General features: G+C 45.9%; 1 protein-coding gene across 6 annotated transcripts in view; it reads left to right on the top strand.

Annotated features, from left to right (window-relative positions):
* The window catches only part of agap1 (ArfGAP with GTPase domain, ankyrin repeat and PH domain 1), a 70,757-nt gene that overhangs the window by 41,338 nt on the left and 9,030 nt on the right, over positions 1–20,389 (top strand). For 3 of the 6 annotated variants that reach the window (XM_054735398.2, XM_015957890.3, XM_015957887.3), the window contains 4 exons: positions 1,131–1,292; positions 6,670–6,824; positions 7,159–7,249; positions 7,354–7,576. In XM_054735398.2, coding sequence (XP_054591373.1) covers positions 1,131–1,292; positions 6,670–6,824; positions 7,159–7,249; positions 7,354–7,576 — 631 coding nt within the window. Of the gene's footprint in view, positions 1–1,130; positions 1,293–6,666; positions 6,825–7,158; positions 7,250–7,353; positions 7,577–20,389 lie in introns of all 6 variants that reach the window. The other 3 variants (XM_070549624.1, XM_070549623.1, XM_070549622.1) reach the window with 1 other exon arrangement.

Here is a 20,389-nt window from a genome sequence, read left to right as displayed (position 1 = left end):
CATATTTGACACCCCTGAACTAGACTGTTCGGGCCTACTGAGGCTCCTATGTAGTGTGGCTGGACCAAACTGTTGAGCAGAATCATTTAGCTCTTGCTACGGTCTGTGTAGATTTCTAGGCTATGACAGAGCATCACTTTTCCCACATTTTATGTTACAACCTTTTTCTAAAATGGGTTACTTAATCACCCTCTGGGATTATTAGTGTTTTTTTATTGATTTAATTCATTTTTCCTCAATATTCTACACAAAATAATGACAATGGGAAATTGTTTGTTTTCTTTTCTTTGAGAATTTTGCACATTTAAAAAAAAACAAAACTGAGACCGCCTGTACATCAGTACTCACAGCTTTTGCTCAATACTTTGTTGATGCACCTTTGGCAGCAGTTATGTCCTCAAGTCTTTTTGAATATGATGTCACAAGCATGACACACCCATCTTTGGACAGTTTGGCTTGTTTTTCTTTGCAGCTTCTCTCAAGCTCCATCAGGTTGGAAGGGAAACATTAGTGCAGATATTTTAAGACCTGTCTAGAGATGTTCAAGCAGATTTAAGTCTGGGCATCTCCCTGACTAAGGTCCTTCTTCCCCATTCACTCAGTTTAGATGGCCATCCAGGTCAAGGAGGAGTTCTGGTGCTTTAGAACTTCTTCTAATCACAAGATGATGACACAATTCCTTTGATGCATGCTTGGTTTGTGTTTTGATGTGCAGTCACCTGTTGGACCTTATATAGACAGGTGCTTTTCCAGGTCATGTCCAATCAACTAAACGTAATTTCAGCTGCAGAAACATCTCAAAGATGATCGGTGGAAACAGGAATTAAATAAATTAGCAAAAATCTAAAAAAGTTTTTCACTTTGTCTTTATGGGGTTTTTGTGTGTAATTATGAAGGAGAAAGTTGAATCCATTTTGAATGCTGTAACAAAATGTGTAAAAAAGCGATGCCCTGTGATCGTCTTCCAGATGAGTTGTAACACACGACTGGTTTTATGTTCTACTGTTCAACTCAAAGGGAGAGGTTTCTGGTTCCTTTTGGGGTCCCTCTCTCTATGTCCCCATGTTCATAAAGTCCTCTTATTTCTGCTTCACTCTTTAACCCAGAATATTTATCGTTTGCATTTTCAGACACGGTCCTGGGTGACCCAGTCTGCTCAAGTCCCAGTATCTCCAGCACCACCAATCCAAAGATGGAGCCTCCTCCATCGCCTCATTCCAACCGTAAGAAGCACCGGAGGAAGAAGAGCACCAGTAACTTTAAAGTTGACGGACTCTCTGGTACTGCTGAAGGTAACCCCCCCCCAAACAAACACACACACACACACACATACACACACACACACACATACACACACACACACACACACACACACACACACACATACACATACACACACACACTCACCTGTGTTTAGTCCACACCTCCTACACAGTCCTGGGTTAGATCCAGACCCAGCATTGTTTATTTTAGAAACATTCAGAACCCCAGCTACAAACCGCCAGTTCTCAAACCCAAACCACAGCCCAAAAGTGGCAGACCTTTCATCCTGATTGGCTGATGTCATCAGAGACACGCCCACCCTGATTAACTCATCAGCCTTGCATTCCCATTGTCTTTTTTTGTGACGACATTCCAGATGGTTGTAGTTCCTCACTCAGGATGGTTGCACAGATGTAGCAGCAGATGTGGAATCACTCTGCTGCCATGGCAACAAACAGCTGACAGGGTGATTGGCTGTCTGAGTGACTGATGGATGCTGTGGAAATTTCTCCTCCTGTTTCCTCACGTGTTCCGTCTTTCCTTAACCTCTCCATCACTCTGCTCCTCCTCTGCCAGCGTTTCGTCTTCTCCTCCTCCACCCATCAGACCGCTCACCCCCCATTAGTCAGTCGGAGAGGCTTAAGTGAAATATTATAAATAATCCAGGGTATTGAAATCTTTTATCAGCTGTGTCACTTTCATTATTCAATAAGCGATTAGTAACAGTCTTCCCAATTTAGCCATTAAGCACAGAGCGAGCTCAGCGGCCGCAGCCCGTCACGCCGGGCGGCCGATGAAGTATCATCATGTCAGAGTGAAGCTTGGGGTAATTCATGAGGGGGGCCCGCCCTCTGAGGCTGAGCTCCCCCAGGTGGAACTACACACACGCACACACACATTCAGGTGAGTTCACCTGCTCACGTCCTGCTGCTGCTGATTATGGACGACTCGCTTCAACAAATGGTTCAAATATTCAGATGAGCAGCGAAGAACTGAGTCCTGGACCCGAAGCTCCTCCAGCTAAGGGTTTACATCTGAGTAGGTCTATACCTGGATCTCTGTGGGTCTAGACCTGGATCCCTGTGGGTCTAGACCTGGATCCCTGTGGGTCTAGACCTGGATCCCTGTGGGTCTAGACCTGGATCCCTGTGGGTCTATACCTGGATCTCTGTGGGTCTAGACCTGGATCTCTGGGTCTAGACCTGGATCCCTGTGGGTCTAGACCTGGATCCCTGTGGGTCTAGACCTGGATCCCTGTGGGTCTAGACCTGGATCTCTGTGGGTCTAGACCTGGATCTCTGTGGGTCTAGACCTGAATCCCTGTGGGTGTAGACTTGGATCTCTGTGGGTCTAGACCTGGATCCCTGTGGGTTTAAACCTGGATCCCTGTGGGTCTAGACCTGAATCCCTGTGGGTCTATACCTGGATCTCTGTGGGTCTAGACCTGAATCCCTGTGGGTGTAGACTTGGATCTCTGTGGGTCTAGACCTGAATCCCTGTGGGTGTAGACTTGGATCTCTGTGGGTTTAGACAAGGATCCCTGTGGGTTTAAACCTGGATCTCTGTGGGTGTAGACTTGGATCCCTGTGGGTCTATACCTGGATCCCTGTGGGTCTAGACCTGGATCCCTGTGGGTCTATACCTGGATCTCTGTGGGTCTAGACCTGAATCCCTGTGGGTCTAGACCTGGATCCCTGCGGGTCTAGACCTGGATCCCTGTGGGTCTATACCTGGATCTCTGTGGGTCTAGACCTGAATCCCTGTGGGTGTAGACTTGGATCTCTGTGGGTCTAGACCTGGATCCCTGTGGGTTTAAACCTGGATCTCTGTGGGTCTAGACCTGGATCCCTGTGGGTCTATACCTGGATCTCTGTGGGTCTAGACCTGAATCCCTGTGGGTGTAGACTTGGATCTCTGTGGGTCTAGACCTGGATCCCTGTGGGTTTAGACCTGGATCCCTGTGGGTCTAGACCTGGATCTCTGTGGGTCTAGACCTGGATCCCTGGGGGTTTAGACCTGGATCCCTGTGGGTTTAGACCTGGATTCCTGTGGGTTTAGACCTGGATCCCTGTGGGTCTAGACCTGGATCTCTGTGGGTCTAGACCTGGATCCCTGTGTGTTTAGACCTGGATCCCTGTGGGTTTAGACCTGGATCCCTGTGGGTTTTGACCTGGATCCCTGTGGGTTTAGACCTGGATCCCTGTGGGTCTAGACCTGGATCTCTGTGGGTCTAGACCTGGATCCCTGCGGGTCTAGACCTGATTCCTTGTTGGTTTAGACAAGGATCCCTGTGGGTCTGGACTTGGATCCCTGTGGGTTTACACCTGCATCCCTGTGGTTCTAGACCTTAATCCATCTGGGACTGGACCAGGATCCTTGTGAGTTTAGACCTGGGTCCCTGTAGGTCTAGACCTGGATCCCTGTGGGTTTAGACCTGGATCCCTCTGGGACTAGACCTGTATCCCTGTAGGTCTAGACCTAGATCCCTGTGGGTTTAGACATGAATTCCTGTGGTTCTAGACGTGAGTCCCTCTGGGACTGGACCAGGGTCCTTGTGGGTTTAGACCAGGATCCCTGAAATACAAGGCCTGGTTCCCTGTGGGTTTAGACGAGGATCCCTGTGGATCTCTCTGGGTCTAGACCAGGATCCCTGTGGTTCTATGCCTGGATCCCTGCAGGACTAGACCTGGATCCCTGTGGGTCTAGACCTGGATCCCTGTGGGTCTATACCTGGATCTCTGTGGGTCTAGACTTGGATCTCTGTGGGTCTAGACCTGGATCCCTGTGGGTTTAGACCTGGATCCCTGTGGGTCTAGACCTGGATCTCTGTGGGTCTAGACCTGGATCCCTGGGGGTTTAGACCTGGATCCCTGTGGGTTTAGACCTGGATTCCTGTGGGTTTAGACCTGGATTCCTGTGGGTTTAGACCTGGATCTCTGTGGGTCTAGACCTGGATCCCTGTGTGTTTAGACCTGGATCCCTGTGGGTTTAGACCTGGATCCCTGTGGGTTTTGACCTGGATCCCTGTGGGTTTAGACCTGGATCCCTGTGGGTCTAGACCTGGATCTCTGTGGGTCTAGACCTGGATCCCTGCGGGTCTAGACCTGATTCCTTGTGGGTTTAGACAAGGATCCCTGTGGGTCTGGACTTGGATCCCTGTGGGTTTACACCTGCATCCCTGTGGTTCTAGACCTTAATCCATCTGGGACTGGACCAGGATCCTTGTGAGTTTAGACCTGGGTCCCTGTAGGTCTAGACCTGGATCCCTGTGGGTTTAGACCTGGATCCCTCTGGGACTAGACCTGTATCCCTGTAGGTCTAGACCTAGATCCCTGTGGGTTTAGACATGAATTCCTGTGGTTCTAGACGTGAGTCCCTCTGGGACTGGACCAGGGTCCTTGTGGGTTTAGACCAGGATCCCTGAAATACAAGGCCTGGTTCCCTGTGGGTTTAGACGAGGATCCCTGTGGATCTCTCTGGGTCTAGACCAGGATCCCTGTGGTTCTATACCTGGATCCCTGCAGGACTAGACCTGGATCCCTGTAGGTTTAGACCTGGATCCCTCTGGGACTAGACCTGTTTAACTTTTGTTTATCTGCTTTATTTGCACTAATCTGGGTTTAGCTGAGTTCATCAGCCTCTGCCTGTAACCATGTGTGTTTCCTGCACCAGAACCCTGCCTGTACTTTACGTTTTCCAGTGCTGGCTGGTGTTGTGTGCTGGTTCTGGGGATGGTGACACCAAGTTGCCAGCTAGACCTGCAGCAAGCCTCCTCCTCCTGCAGATTTGGGAACAAATCCAGACCTCATCCAGAACCTGGGAACATTTTCCAGGTTATTAATGTTGTAAGATGCCTTGAATAATATGAGGAGTAATGACCTGTGTCTCAAAGCAATCCTGTGTGCGGTGACATTTAAGGCATTTAATTTGTGTTTCCTGTTCCCCCGTCTGCCCGCCTCACTCCTCCCCTCTCACGGCACCGTTTGGGCCCGGCGCTCTCGGTGATCGGCCCGTGTTGGCGGCCCACCCGCCCGCCTGCTGTAAATGTTCGAGGTTTGGTTGGTTCTGTTTGTGCTGCTAAAGGTTGCCGGTGTCAGAGTTCACAAATTGCCTCTGCACACCTCTCTCTACGCGAATGTCAGCAACAGTAGCCGAGAGCGGTGGCAGTAATTACCATTGCATCGCTCAGTGTGTGTGTGTGTGTGTGTGTGTGTGTGTACAGCAACAATGAGGAAACCCATTTAAACACAAAACAAACACAAATATTCTCCTAAGGCCTGAGAGAAAACTCTTTGTGTTTTGGTGCTAACAGCCTTTAAATTCAGGTTTTTATTAATAATTTTTAACTATTTAATCATTTATTATCTTATTTCAAATGTTGAATAGCTTCCTGGTAATTTGATGTCTTATTTAAAAAAATATGGTGTTTGGAATATAATTTTTGTTGTTTTACCAGATGAAACAGAAACATTTTTATCCTTTTTTTGTCTTTTTACCCGTTAAAACTGATTTCTTTATGTTAAAAATAAAAGCTGTTATTCCTGTAGATGATGCTGATGGCCACCAGGGGGCAGCAGAATAACCTGCAGGTGTAACTTCAGATGTGTTTAATTATTATGATGCCAATTTTTCACAACAAGAGTTCTGTTGGTGTCCCAATGTCCTGCTCGTCCTATCTGAGCTCAGATTCTGGTTCCTGGAAGGTGGACCTGGTTCCGCCGCCGCCCTTGTCAGTCTGAGTGTTTGTTCTGCTCAGAACAAAAACAGGAAGTGATGGAGCCTCGGGAATCAAACCACTGGCTGAAAAACTGCAGGAAACTTATTGAAGTGACCTTTAATGTTAAAATCTGATGAGTGCAGCTTTAAATGTCACGTTGTTTCACTCGTTCCTGTCGGATCTGAGTCCAGGTTGCCCCCCCAGCCACACACATACACCACCCCTTGTATTCATTAGCTGCTGCAGCGCCGGGTCAGCGTTTAAATCAGAAACAGCGTTTAATTTGTGGCTCAGATGGACAAGGCCTTTCTGGATTGTTGGTTCCCATAATTGCACCCCCACCCCACCCCCCGAGAACAGAGAATCATGGGAGTTTAATTATGATGGGGCCGTAGGGCCTGCAGGGCTGAGCTGGATCTAGAGAATCGGCTTCAATCCTTTCTCTTGAGTTTATTTTGGTTTTCCAGGAGCTTCCTATTTTAATTTTATTGATTAATTAACATTTTAACGGTTCTAGTCCTACAAGCATCTCACCACCCCTAATGAGTAGTGAGACAAAAGGATTTTTATTTAAAAACATTTATCTTTTTCTCAGCTTTCTTCTCAAATGTTTATATTTTGGTTGTGGTTTCAGACTGGGACTGGGTCCCGGTTCTGTCTGACCCAGATGTGAATTTTCTCTCCAGCAGAACAAGAGGAGAACTTTGAGTTCATCATCGTTTCTCTGACGGGGCAGACGTGGAACTTCGAGGCCACTTCGTACGAGGAGCGGGACGCCTGGGTCCAGGTGATTGAGGGCCAGATCCTGGCCAGCCTGCAGTCGTGTGAGAGCAGCAAGAACAAGGTAGGTCCAGGTTCTACTGATCCTAATGGTTCTGGTTATCAGCTGCTGCTTTGGATCATTTTGAAGGTCTAACTGGTAGAAAGCCAGAGTAAAGGTCCAGTCAAGAGAACATCCTGAGCTGAAGGTTCTCCTAGGTTTTGCTGTCCTCCAGAACATCTTCAGGCTTGTTTCTGTGTTTTGTTCCAGCCAGTAGACGGGGGTGAGCTGTACAGGTGCAGGTTAAAACTGAAACACTCCTGAGTCACCTGACACCCCCCCCCCCCCCCCCCAATGGACACCCTGAAAATAATGACCCCTGGACTAAAGATGTCCACACTAACATTTTGTCTTCCAGTCTCGGCTGACGAGCCAGTCGGAGGCGTTGGCCCTGCAGTCGGTCCGGAGCATTCGAGGAAACGGTCGCTGTGCCGACTGCGACGCTCTGAGTGAGTTCAGCGACATTTGCTGTAGAAAGTCCTTCACGAAACCGGTTTGGTCCAGTTTCATTCTACAGCCATATAATAACCTGGTTTTCTTCTGGGTTCTCCAGACCCGGACTGGGCCAGTCTTAACCTGGGAGCTCTGATCTGCATCGAGTGCTCGGGGATCCACAGGAACTTGGGTACCCACCTGTCCAGGGTCCGGTCTCTGGACCTGGACGAATGGCCGCTAGAGCTCATCAAGGTGTTGTCAGCCATCGGCAACGAGCTCGCCAACAGCGTGTGGGAGGCCAACGCTCAGGGTCGCCTCAAACCCGGACCGGACGCCAGCAGGTAGGACCACATCCTGGTATCTAGACCGTTTGAGTCTACAGAACTCAGCTGGGACTTTCTCAGGTCCCGATCTCTTGTGGGACAGGCTGAGACCTTGTCCTCGTGTATACAAAGATGGATAAAATAACATTATCTACAGGGATTAGACTGATCCATACCAGGTTTTATACGGGACCATCCGTCAAGTTAGGAAGCTCAAGTTTATCCTGACGTCTGTGTGTGCGTGTGTGCGTGCGTGCGTGCATGTGCGTGTTTATGTGTATGTGTGTTATGTGTGAATGCGTGCATGTGCGTGTTTGTTTGTGTGTGTGTGTGTGCGTGCGTGTGTGTGCGTGCGTGCATGTGCGTGTTTATGTGTATGTTGATGTGTGAATGCGTGCATGTGCGTGTTTGTGTTTGTGTGTGTGTGTGTGTGCGCGCGCGTGCGTGCGTGCATGTGCGTGTTTATGTGTATGTGTGTTTATGTGTGAATGCGTGCATGTGCGTGTTTATGTGTGTGTGTGTGTGTGTGTGTGTGTTTGTATGTGTGTGTGTGTGTGTGTGTGTGTGTGTGTGTGTGTGTGTGTGTGTTTGTATGTGTGTGTGTGTGTGTGTGTGTGTGTGTGTGTGTGTGTGTGTGTGTGTGTGTGTGTGTAATTATGCGGCTCTAGGAGGCCATCATACCAAATTAGAGCCGACTCCCTTTCACATGAAGATCGACTTCCCTGTCCTCCCTCCTGCACTCACCCCCACCTCACTCTCATTAGTGAACAGAAGCACCTTATAATTACTCCCCCCCAACAGCGCACACACATTAACCCTTCATGTTTGGACTCACAACATTTCACCTCTTCACAGAAAATGAGTTTCATGTTTCTATTTATTTTTGAATATTTTAAAGGAAACATTATTTAATGGTTCTGTTTTGTGAGTAATCACGTCGTAGAACCACAGTTACTGTAAATGATCTTATGGTTGTCCATGTTGCTGTTTATCTATGACACACACACACACACACACACACACACACACACACACACACACACACACACACACACACACACACACACACACACACACACACACACACACACACACAGAGGAGATTAGAAGAGGTCAATATTATCTCAATTAACCTGCATCACTTCTCTGCAGCTCCTTCTCTTCTCCTCCTCTTTCCTGTCGATAGTATTTACCAGTCCATTCCTTAAGTAGCTCGCTGCTTGTCGTCTCTCCTCCATCAATCGGTGCTTTTGTTGGCCACGCCCCCTCTGATTCTAGTATCATTTGTACTCCTCTGTCCAGTGATTCCAGCATGGTGGTCCAGGAGACAGCTTTCCCACTGAGACACAAGTCCTGAACCCTCTGCTGAGTTACAGTTCTTTAACATTCTGAGCTGTTTCTTGTAGCAGAGCATCAGAGGAGATTATACTTTAATTCTCAATTTAAATGATTATGGTTTCTATATTGACCCTTTGCACCGACGTCACCTAATCAAAAGAAGAAACGAGTTGAGTTTACATCCTTGTCTCTTAGTGCAGCCAACCACGCAGCATGCTAAAACCATTTTACTGTCAAATCAACTAAATAAAACAGGGTATCTGCAGGTCCTTAAAAAGTCTTAAAAAGTCTTAAATTTGCTTTTCCAAATTTAAGGCCCTAAAAATCCTTAAAAATGACAAATAATCCTTAAATAGTTTCCAAAGGTCTTAAATTACCAAAGACCCAATAAACAAGATTCTTTTATTTCTATAAAATTTTCATGAATTTCTAGTTAGTTTGGCATTTCTTGTGTATGATATTGGCGTAAGCAGAACCGTACACATTCGGTTGGGTGTGAAAAGGGGCTATTTTTAGATGAGCATGCTAGTGCGAGTTTGCGCCATGGGGAAGTGCAACATTAATGGTAACTGGGTGGCTAATCCCACGCTCACTACGTGGCTAGCACCGGTTCCAGGTAATAGCTGGAAATTATAGCTTAAATTTAATTTAAAAAAACAGCTTAAATTTGGTCAAAGTGGCCTTAAAAAAGGTCTTAAAAAGTCTTAAATTTGGCTCCCTTAAACCTACAGATACCCTGATAAAAGCGATAAAAGGCTACAAACTGGCTTGTTTTGACTACCTTCACTGGAGTTTCTACGGGTGTAAACGGTCTTTTTGCCGTCTATCATGGCGAAGGGGGCGGTCACATGAGTGGCGTAACGTCACGTGCAAAGGGTCAATGGTCTGGGTCCAGGACTGCTGGCAGGACCTGACATTCCAGCTGTTCCCTTCTGTGTTGGTCAGATGTTAAACTTGCCTTTAAAATTAATTTATCTAGAAACTCAGGAGTTATGAGCTTCCAGCAGTGGTGGCTCGTCTACATGGAGCTCTGAGGCTACATCGTCCCTGACATGAAGTGTGAAAAATATCAAAAAGTTACATACTTTAACTCATTAACTGCCAATGATGACTAAAGTTCTCATTTGCATTTTTTTTTTACTGTGTGGGCGTCGGAATGAGCCCCCACACCATGAGAACAAACATCTCAGCTCTAAAGTCGATCGTCATTCGTGTACGTCACACATCACGTGATCAGGAAGCAGAAAATCCATGTGTCAGGAGATCGTTTTGGGCCGCTGCTGTAATAAAAAGTGAGGCACGGACCGGAAAAGCTTCTGCCGATCACAATTCAACAACGGATTATGAAAGAGTGGATAAAGCTCGAAAGGTGCAGATTCTTCCTGATGTAACGGGTGAGTCTCCTCTTTGTTTTGGTTGTTTCTGTGACTCAAAAAAACTGTGAAACTGCTGAAAAACGCAGGCAGCGAAGGGCTTTTCTGATCAGAAAATGGCTGGCAGTTAATGAGTTAAATGTGCCACTTTGGCTTGATTAATTATTTACACATTTCCTATAACTCTCTTTTTAAAGATTAAATTTCCTCCAACAAACTTACTAATATCACTCCTGGGACTCTGGAGAAAGTGTCCCTGAACCCTCAATAGCCAAACAGCCAATCATGTTTCATTCTCTCTCTCTCTCTCTCTCTCTCTCTCTCTCTCTCTCTCTCTCTCTCTCTCTCTCTCTCTCTCTCACTCTCTCTCACTCTCTCTCACTCACTCACTCACTCACTCACTCACTCACTCACTCACTCACTCACTCAGAGCTGACCTGTAGCTACTCCAGTAAAATGTGTTAATGAGCGATATTTTTCTTCATGCCTATGATTTACTTGCAGGTGGGACATTGCAAACTTCCACGTAGGGCTGGGCAATAAATCTAAAATGTATCGTGCTCGAAATTTCTGACTCTTATCGATATTGTTTTTCCCACGTCAATAAATGTGATCATTTCAGAATATGAAAATACGTGTCTAGGTTGGCAACATTCATGTCCTTTTAACCCTCTGATGCATGAATTATGAAATCTTCAACTATGATTTTTTTAACAATTTTTTTCATTCATCTTTAGGTGTGGATGAAACAAATTTCAACAAATATTTTTTGTAAAATTTTACAATTTACAAATAATTTATTACATGTCCATCTCAGTGGACAGTGTGCATTCTGAGCATGAAATATGTTGGCTTGGCTTACTGAAGTCCAAATGGAGGGGCTCTCATGCAATAAAGTCTTCAACAGCTGTGCATAATAGCAAAAACAAATAAATAACAATTTTGAGTACCTGTCCACTGTAGTGACCATTATGCATCAAAGGGTTAAGAAGCTGTACCACCATGAGTCAGGCAGGGGTGGATTTAGGACTGAAGAAGACTTGAAAAACGCGCGCACACATACACACGTGACACGTACTAGTCAACATCATATATATTTGTCTTGTACCACATAATTTTTTAATCTGAAGCTACATATTAAGCATATTCAGGGCAGAGTATTGTTCCTGTTAGTGTTTAGTGTGAGATGATAGTAAATATTCCCTTTCTTTCTCCATCAACTTTACCTGATAGTAAGCTAACTTTAGGCAAACCAGCAGCACAACAAATATTTTCAAATAAGACTCACAAACCTGAGTCAGCACCAGTCTCATCAAAGCTGGGGTTCTGTCGTTGTTCTTTTTGTCTAAAAAACGTCCTTATGTCCATCTTCACTCATGCGTTTCAGGCAGAGTGTAGAAGAAACCAGGCACTGCAGCAGAAGCCGGCTGCTGAAGGGCTTCTTCTGCAGTGGTGGAGGCTCAGGCAGGCTGTATACAAACTGCTGCCAGCTGCTCCCTCTCTGTTGGACTTTGGTACTGCATGTTACTTCCACATTTTAGATCCGGGGCTCTTCATAAAACATTCGGGGCTTGAGCCCAAGTAGCCGGGCCTAACGCCGCCCCTAGAGTCAGGTATAAATGTGACTCACTGTAATACATGTGACAGCCCCATCTAGTGGACACTTGTGTGTCTGTGAATACCTCTAGTTATCGTTCATTTATCGTTATCTAAGTGAAATCCTAGTGATATAGATTTTTTAAGCCACATTGCCAAGCCCCAATTCTACGTCAAAGCTCTTTTGCAACGCTTGTTCCATGTACATTTGTACATTACACATCATTTGAAGGCAATGATTATAGTGATTCTAATGATATATGCTAATGAAGGATTCAACCATAACTGTAGACACAGTAAAGGATTTTGTCAGATTGTCAAAATATTGTCTAAGTTAGCGTTCAAAGCCTCGTATCGTTGAAAGAATAAAACCATCTCCAAAAGAATAGTCTTCCATCCAGAAGTCCAATAAAAGTACTCCAAAAAAGTAGTTGATCCACGACAAGTTTTGTGTTCACATTCTAATCCAACATCTTTTACAGCGGAAAACATAAAAAAATTTCCCTCAGATGCCTCATAATCCCCGTTAGCATCCAAATGTTAGCTTCAGACTTCTTAGTGACATTTTCAGTAGATGAAGGGTGACCTCCCCTCTGCTGGGGCAGAATCTTCAGATATTGACCAATAGATCAGAAGTACCATCCTCTGTTATCACGTGTGTGGCACGAACCAACTGCGGCGCAGTTCATAGTTGATCGAATAGCCAATGAAATTCAGAAAACAAAGTCTCGTGTGGAACCTCGTGGCTTGCTTCCTTAAACTGGTTAAGAACGAATGTGATTGGTGGAGCGCTCAGGCTTACTGAACGTCTAAACGTCTCCTACTCAAGTATATCGCCAAGTGCCACTTTTTGGACTGAAGAACATTGCTTCGAACTTTTTTTTATAAATCGCCCAACCATAAAGATTCCACATATTGCTATTTTAACTACGGATGTCCAATATTATCGGCCGATATTGGCCTTAAAATATAATATCGAAAAATATCAGTATTGGTTTTTAATCCTTAGTAACCCAACCTTTACATACTATATGCATATTGCCCTTAAAACTCTTCTGCTTCATCTCCTCTCTCTCAAAATGTCAAAACTTCACAGATCTGATGTTTAGGTTTTGAGATATTTTAGTTTTATTTGACACAACTTGTGAATAATTAGGAATTTGCCCTGTGTAGTGAGGATCTCCTGTTCTTAGAGCACGTAGCTGTGTGTAGCTAACCAGCAAACAACAAACTAAAACAAACAGAATCTACACCAAACCTGGGCATTTTACGGCCCTTTGGTTGACTTTGACCGGCCCGCGTAAGGTTAATTGGAAATTACAAAATAAATGTATTTTCTCATTTTACCTCATGCATGGACTAAGGCTGCATTGCTTTTATTTTGAAGTTGTTTTTTACGTGCACAATGACGCAATACGTATAGCAACAAGTGCCCGCGGTTGACCTGGTGATTGTAGCCCCAGAAATGTCCACTCATGCATAAAAAAAAGAAAGAAAGATGCCGAATGCAGGATTTTCAACAAAAATTGGACTGCTAAGTATTTTTTTTACTGAAGTCGGAGGTAAAGCCGTGTGTTTGGTTTGCGGGGAGGAGTTTGTCGTGTTTAAGGACTGCAGTTTGAGTCGGCATTACGACAAGAAACACTCGGAAAAATACAAGAACTTGTCTGATGCTGAGAGGGCACGGACATCCGAAGCTTTGCTAGCAAAGTTGCAAAAGCAGCAAGGCTTTTTTTACTAAGCTCCACACATCCAGGGATGCAGCAACCAGGACCAGCTTTGTGATATCCCACAAAACAGCTAAAAACAGCAAGCCGTTTTCGGAGGGAGAGTTTGTCAAAGAGTGCATGGTGGACTCTGCCGCACTAATATGCCCTGAAAAAAGGCGCATTTGAGCAAATCCCGCTGTCCAGGCGAACCGTGACCAGGAGGATCGAGGACATTGCGGGGTAAAAAGCTCCAAAATGTGGATTTTCTGTGAAATGGCCCCTTTAAAGCCAACTCAAGTCAAAATAAAATGCAAATAAGGATGAAAATAGAAACTGTGGACAGCTCTGCTGCCTCACAGCAAGAAGGTCACAGGTTCAAATCCCACCTGCATGACTTTTCTGTGATACCATGTTCTCCCCTTGTACAGTACTGTGAACATATTTTAGGCAGGTGTGAAAAAAATTCATTAAACACAGAATGCTTTCAGAAATATAAATGTTGATTGTTTATTTGATCAACTTACAAAAAGTGAGTGACCTCAAACAAACAGCCAAAGTCATCCAGAACTATCTTCAGCATAGAGAAGAACAAGTACTTCTCTGAGCGATGGTCTGGCCCCACAGAGCCTGATCTCTACATCAGGAGTGTGTCTGGGACAACATGAAGAGACAGAAGGATGTGAGGAAGCCTACATGCACAGAAGATCTGTGGTTAGTTCTTCAATGTCTGGAACAACCTACCAGCCCAAGTCCTTCTACTCCTGTGTTTCGAGTCATACAAATAAATAATTAATACTTAGCAAAAACTAAATAGACATATTGCCTATAATATGCCAGGGTAAGATCTCTAAAATACTTACACGATTCCTGAAAGGAGAAACTCCAGATTTCTGCTTTGGAAAAGGGAAGTTCAAAATGATTGGACGAGGTTTTTTTAGGTTCAGTCTGTGATGTTTTTCTGGAGCATTTTTTGCCACCTTTCACATAATGCTCTCTACATAATGATGGAAACCAATAAAGTAAGCGTTTGCAGTGTGTACGTTGTGTTTATTGAATGTCTGAGTCTGTGAACCAGATTATTTAAATCCTCCATCACTTCCTGTTTCTGAGAGCAGACCTGCTTCTGGTCTCATCTGAGGCCAGTGGAGGCTTGTGTCCAGGCAACACACAGGATGGGGTGGTGGTCTGATGGATGGAAGCCTGGCCCCATCACACACACACACACACACACACACACACATGGTCTCTCCAGTGAGTAATAGAGGCTGAGATTTCATTTTGCAAGTGGCTGATTTAATGATCCAGAGGGTAATTAATGTCCTGATTATCTTAATGTTAAATATGGCCGCCAGCAATTACACTGACCTCCTGTCTGTCAAGGTCCAGCACCCCCCCCCCCACCCCTCAAACCCTCAACCCTCACATCACCTCTCAGTGAGGTGTTGTTAGGAGGGGCGGTGATGTGGAGAGGGAGAGGGACAGCATTGTACAGACCCCTCCCACTCACACACTCCAGCTGTTACACCCCCCCCCACCCCCCCCCACCCCCCCCCCCACCCCCCACACACACACACACACACAGTGCCAGCCAGTCCACGTCTCATCAGAATCCGTCCCCGTCTCTGCCTGGACCCCAGCAGACATCCGCGTTCAGCAGCGCTGAGCGGACCTGGAGCTGTGGGGAACTCCAGCAGAGCCAGAGCTTCAGACCCGGAGGGATCCAGTTTCCTCTTGAATCCAAACCACAAAAAGACTGCTCTGTCTACTAAACGCTCCCATTATCTCCACCCGCCTGCGGTTAGCTGTTGTCACCTCGGCTGGCACCGGTACCGCGCCCAGCTGATGCCACCGCTAGAAGGGCTGCTAAGTTTGGGCCCAGCGCCGAGGTCCCTGGAGGGGGGTGGGCTGAGCTGCAGCTCATTGTTTTAATTATGTGTCAAGCAGCAGGTCAACACCAGCACCCAAAGGCCCCAACGGGCCCAGCCCCCAGCCTGTGACAGCACCATTGGTCCCACCTCCTGGATGGACTAAGGGGGTCAGCAGTTCCCGGTCCACCCCCGACAACAATAACCCCCTGACCTTTGGCAGCCTGTCAAAGACGGTCAGACTCTTGGTCTCAGACGGTTCAAAACATGGACTCAGAGATCTGTGTAGTCAGGAAGGATTTTACTGTTGCACAGAGTTTGTCCCCAAGATATACAGGATGTCTCACAGAGAGAGAGAGAATGTCTCAGTCTTTGGGTTTGAGGATACTTCCCACGCAACACTCCAGGTTTGTCCTGAGTTTGGTTCTTCTGGGTCAGAAATTCTGAGGTTGCTGAACCCTCTGTGTCTTCATCCTCTGCTGTTCATATTGAGACAACCAGGACCAACTGGTCAGAAACACGATCCATGTGAAGGTTCTGCTGAGATTGTTGGGTTTAGACCCTCCTGGGAGGGGGGGGGCAAGTACCTGTCCTTCAGCAGACAGCAGAGAGATGAGCAGAACGGTTTTCCTGACGGATTGGTCCGCCTCGGTGCAACCGTTTAACGGTCCGGCCCGTATGACAGATGTTCTGACAGTAATAATTCAGTAGGTGGGTCTGCGGCGCCGGAGCCGGGAGCGGAGATGGGACGAGAGTCCTTTATGGGAACAGATCCGTCTTGTGCCTCCCCCCAAAGAGAAGCGCTAACAGATTTAAAATGAGACCGGGAGCTTTTAATCTGGACTGGGGTGCAGGTGCTGCAGCGGACCCTACACGGCAGCAGGATTGGGCTCAGGGGACCAGATGGGGCCGCCTTGGCCCCACATCACAACGTAATTGCCCCCCAGGGTCAGAGTAAATGATGGTGTGGGGCAGGGGGGTCAGACCTGACACTGATCCTAATAAAACTAAGCTCACATCATCCAGACCTGAACTAGGACAGGCACAGGGCCCAAAGAGGTTCACCACGATGAGTGGATTCTGACCCCAGAACATCAGAACCCATCCTGACCTCTGACCCAGAACATGCCCTCATGTTGTTCAGAACATAATCTAGACGACTGTTGTGTAAAAGTCTGAAAAAGGTTTTTCTTTGTGGAACATCAGGTTCCAACAGGAAGCCCAGGTCCGTGTTCTAGAAGTCCTGGTTCTGGTTCTAAGTGTCGGATCTGAGCCTCATACTGGAGCCGTGTCACAGATCTTTCCCGCAGTCTCCTGTTTGGTTTCTGTGATACAGCCCTGTTTCATCAGTTAACCCCCACATTATCTCCTCGCCGTTTTCACCCACCCCCACCCCCGACCGACAGCGCTGATGCTCCGAGATAATTGGCTGGACGATCGGATTCATCTGTAAAGGAGTTCTTGATTAAATTAGTCCTAATAGACCTGATTTTGTACATGACTGCCCCTCGCTGCCGTATCCTCACCCCCACCCCTCGCTGCTGTATCCCCTACTCCCCTAACAAGCTGGCTGACGAGAACCAATCAGAGGACATTCATCATTAGTCATCGTAGCGAGGTTATGCTAATGCTAATGTGCACTAAATGTACATTCTTTATGCCTGAGTCATCAGACCCCCCCCCCCCCCCCTTCAAAAATAATGATGAAATAAATAACGCTCACCACACTCTCGTCTCTGACCATCTCCATCCTGGCTGGACCTCGGCGTGCCGTCTCCTGGAGCAGCCCACCCCCCACCCCCCAGGCTAATTGGCTCAGTGGGTAAATTGCTCATACAGAAAAGGAAAGGAGGGAAGAACTCCCCTGCTAATGTGCTCACACTGAATGGGTTAGATGTTCTGGAGGGAACCCGGTCTACTTCAAACGGTTGCGCTGAAAGAGATTAGCTCGTAAAGGTTCCTCACATCACTTGGTGACCCTGATAGACCTGTTAGCTCTAGAATCAGGTTCCTATCAGATCCAGTTCTGAGAGGATCTAAACTCATGTTCTCCTGGTGTTCAGAGCATCTTCAAGGTAATCCAACATGATCAGAGCCCGCCTGCTTCAGGTGTGAGAGTGTCTGTGTCCCTGTAATGTACTGGAGACCTGTCTAGGTGTGGCCTCGTCTCTCACCATGTCACTACTGGAAATAAACAGCAGTTGAAAGTAGAGGCTGATTGATATGGGGTTATTTTTTAAGCCGATACAGATTTTTAAATAATTTTTTTTTGCCGATAGCCGATTATTAAGATATACATACATATATATATATATATATATATTAGGAGCACATTGATACTGTCAAATAATCTGAACTTGAATTTTAATTCTATGAACTCGAACATCACCTTAATTTAGACAAAAAGAAATTTCTAAATACAAACTAAAGAAAGAATTCGTACAATCAGTGTGCTTATTTCTAACCATAAGTCACAGCCTTCTACTCACAACCAAGGTGAAGAAACCCCTAGGATGAGAAGAAAAATGTCTTCAAGATAACCAGAAATGCAGCTGTTTTTCATATTAAAGCTCAGGAGGATCATGTCCAGGATAAACTCTTTAACGGACATCAGCTGCTGATTTTTCTTCCGGTCGGCGGACTGGGCATCAAAACTAGGAATCGAAACTTAAAACTTTGAGCGATTCCAGGAAAAGCTGACAGTGAGTTAGTGCTAAACTGACTAGCATCTGAAGCCAACATGTTTCAAGCCTAGTACTAGAATGCTAAACGGGTTACGTGACGAGTTTGATGACCACTCAATAAATACATTTTAAAGGCTAAATCAACATTGCATGTTCTTTCTTGTAAAGTTGAGGACGGATTATTTCAACATTACCTGGAGCACAGCGCTGTTGAGCGGGCTGGCTCACGGTGTGTTGGGGGTCCTTCAAGTCCTCTCTGCAGTGCAGTCTAGTAGTGGCGGCAGTTGGCCACACAGGTGCCTGATTTTTATTTGTTTTTATCGGATTTTTAAAATAATTTCGGCCGAAATTTGAGGACAGCTGTTGTTTTCAAAATAAAAGCTGGACGTTTATTTTTTGGTTCAACTCAGTTTAAAACAAAAGGTTTTTGTTTTTTTTCATTGAAGTCTCACCAAAACCAGATCCTGACTAATCCAGGTCCTCATTTGTTGCCTTCAGCTTCTGCTGTCTGCCCAGGAGAGACCCTGAGACACCATCACACCCACCCCCCTCCCTCCACCATTAGTGTCAGCCGCTCCACTCATCTACATCCAGCTAATCTAGGAGGAAATGTCAATGGCTTCCTGGCCAGGCAGTCCGATCCATCAGGGTCAGCACCAGTTTCTCTGGTGGAGAGACTTGCTTTCTGATCAGCTCAGTTCTCCAGATCCAGGTCTGACACAAACTGAGTCCCGTTCAACACCAGAGACCCATAAACACTAACTAAACATGTAGAAATCCTGATGACCTCTCCAATAAAGTCATTGGAAAAGCACCATATTTGGCAGCTGAATCACCCTTAGCTAAGATGTGTGTATTGGTTAGTAATGTATAGTCTTTTTCTGTATCTTGCAGTTACGTGAAAAAACATTCATAAAGATCTTCAGATAAGAAAAGCAAGCCTTGGGTCTTAGATTCTTGTTTTAGTCGTTTGTTAGCTGTCTAGCAACTAGGGGTTGTATGAACTAGTCGACTAGTCGACTTCACTGCTCTGTAGTAACTTTTTATGCCTTTCAGCGACTAGTCGCTGTCACGTGATAATGAGCGACAAGATACAGTCCTCGGAAAAGACAGCAGGTGACGAGCACCTGCGCATCGGGAGGCAACGCGCTGTGCCAGAGCGTCGGTACTGACGCCCGCCGTAAAACGGACATTTAACCAAATTGTGACGTTTACCCTCTTGCAATTTAACCTTCCCCTCACCCCCATCCTAATCTCAACCAGCGTGCACTTGCAAAGCTCTGATCGTAGACGCACTCCAGACATCTGCGTCCTGAGCACGGCCACAGTAACATTATCAAATCAGGTGGTGCCACCTCAAAAACTAATTTAACACGCGATCGTTCATGTCAGCTCATTTCCTTTGATGTTTTCTGTCTTTTATTTGTGCCTGATGCGTGTTGCTGCTGTAAAGCGGGGCGCATCATCTGTTTTGTCCTCCAATAACTTCACCTCACTGATGCGGTTGGCGAGCACTCCGCTGTTTTTGCGGTCGGTAGATCTTTTAGAACTGCAGTTCAAAGGTAACTCATGAGGTGAATATATTTGAACCCAGGTAGCAGTTTTTCTTTAGGATTGAGAGGAGATGCAGGAAGATAATAAACAGACAGGACAGAAAAATAGTCAAATAAAAACAAGCTAGTTTTTGTACCTGCTGGTTGCAACAAACAGACACCACTGAAGGTAATCAGAAGTGAGGAACAGAAAATGAAATAATTATTTTAATGTTCAGAGCAGCAGGAACTCTGAGAGGCTGCAGGCGCACTGCGCATGGGGAGGTGGGAGAGCGCTGGAGTGGAGCAGTATAGATGCAGAAACTACCGCTGTTAAGAGATGTGTTTAACTTTGAAAATCCCCCCCCCCCCCCCCCGCGCCTCTTCAGGTGTATGACGTCATCAACGGCTAGTCAAAGTCGACTCGATTTTCATTACTTGACAGTCGACTTTAAAAAAAATTAAGTCGTGCAGCCCCTACTAGCAACACATAGCTACGTGCTTTGAGGACAGCATACGTTAAATACACTGGGCAAATTTGTACTTCACAGACTAAAGTATCTCTAATACTTTAGCTCAGATCTTTTATATTTTGACGCTTTGAGAGAGAGAAGTAGCTGAAGAGTTGATGTATAATATGTGAATGTGCCATTATAATAAATATCATAACAAGCTGCATCGTTAAAAGACTGAAAACCAATTCCGATATTTTCCGATATGAAATATTCGTGCTG

Source organism: Nothobranchius furzeri, chromosome 3 (assembly GCF_043380555.1).
Source record: "Nothobranchius furzeri strain GRZ-AD chromosome 3, NfurGRZ-RIMD1, whole genome shotgun sequence".
NCBI classification, from domain to species: domain Eukaryota; kingdom Metazoa; phylum Chordata; class Actinopteri; order Cyprinodontiformes; family Nothobranchiidae; genus Nothobranchius; species Nothobranchius furzeri.
The sequence above is the reverse complement of the archived record's forward strand: the minus strand, read 5'-3'. Positions and strand labels throughout refer to the sequence as shown.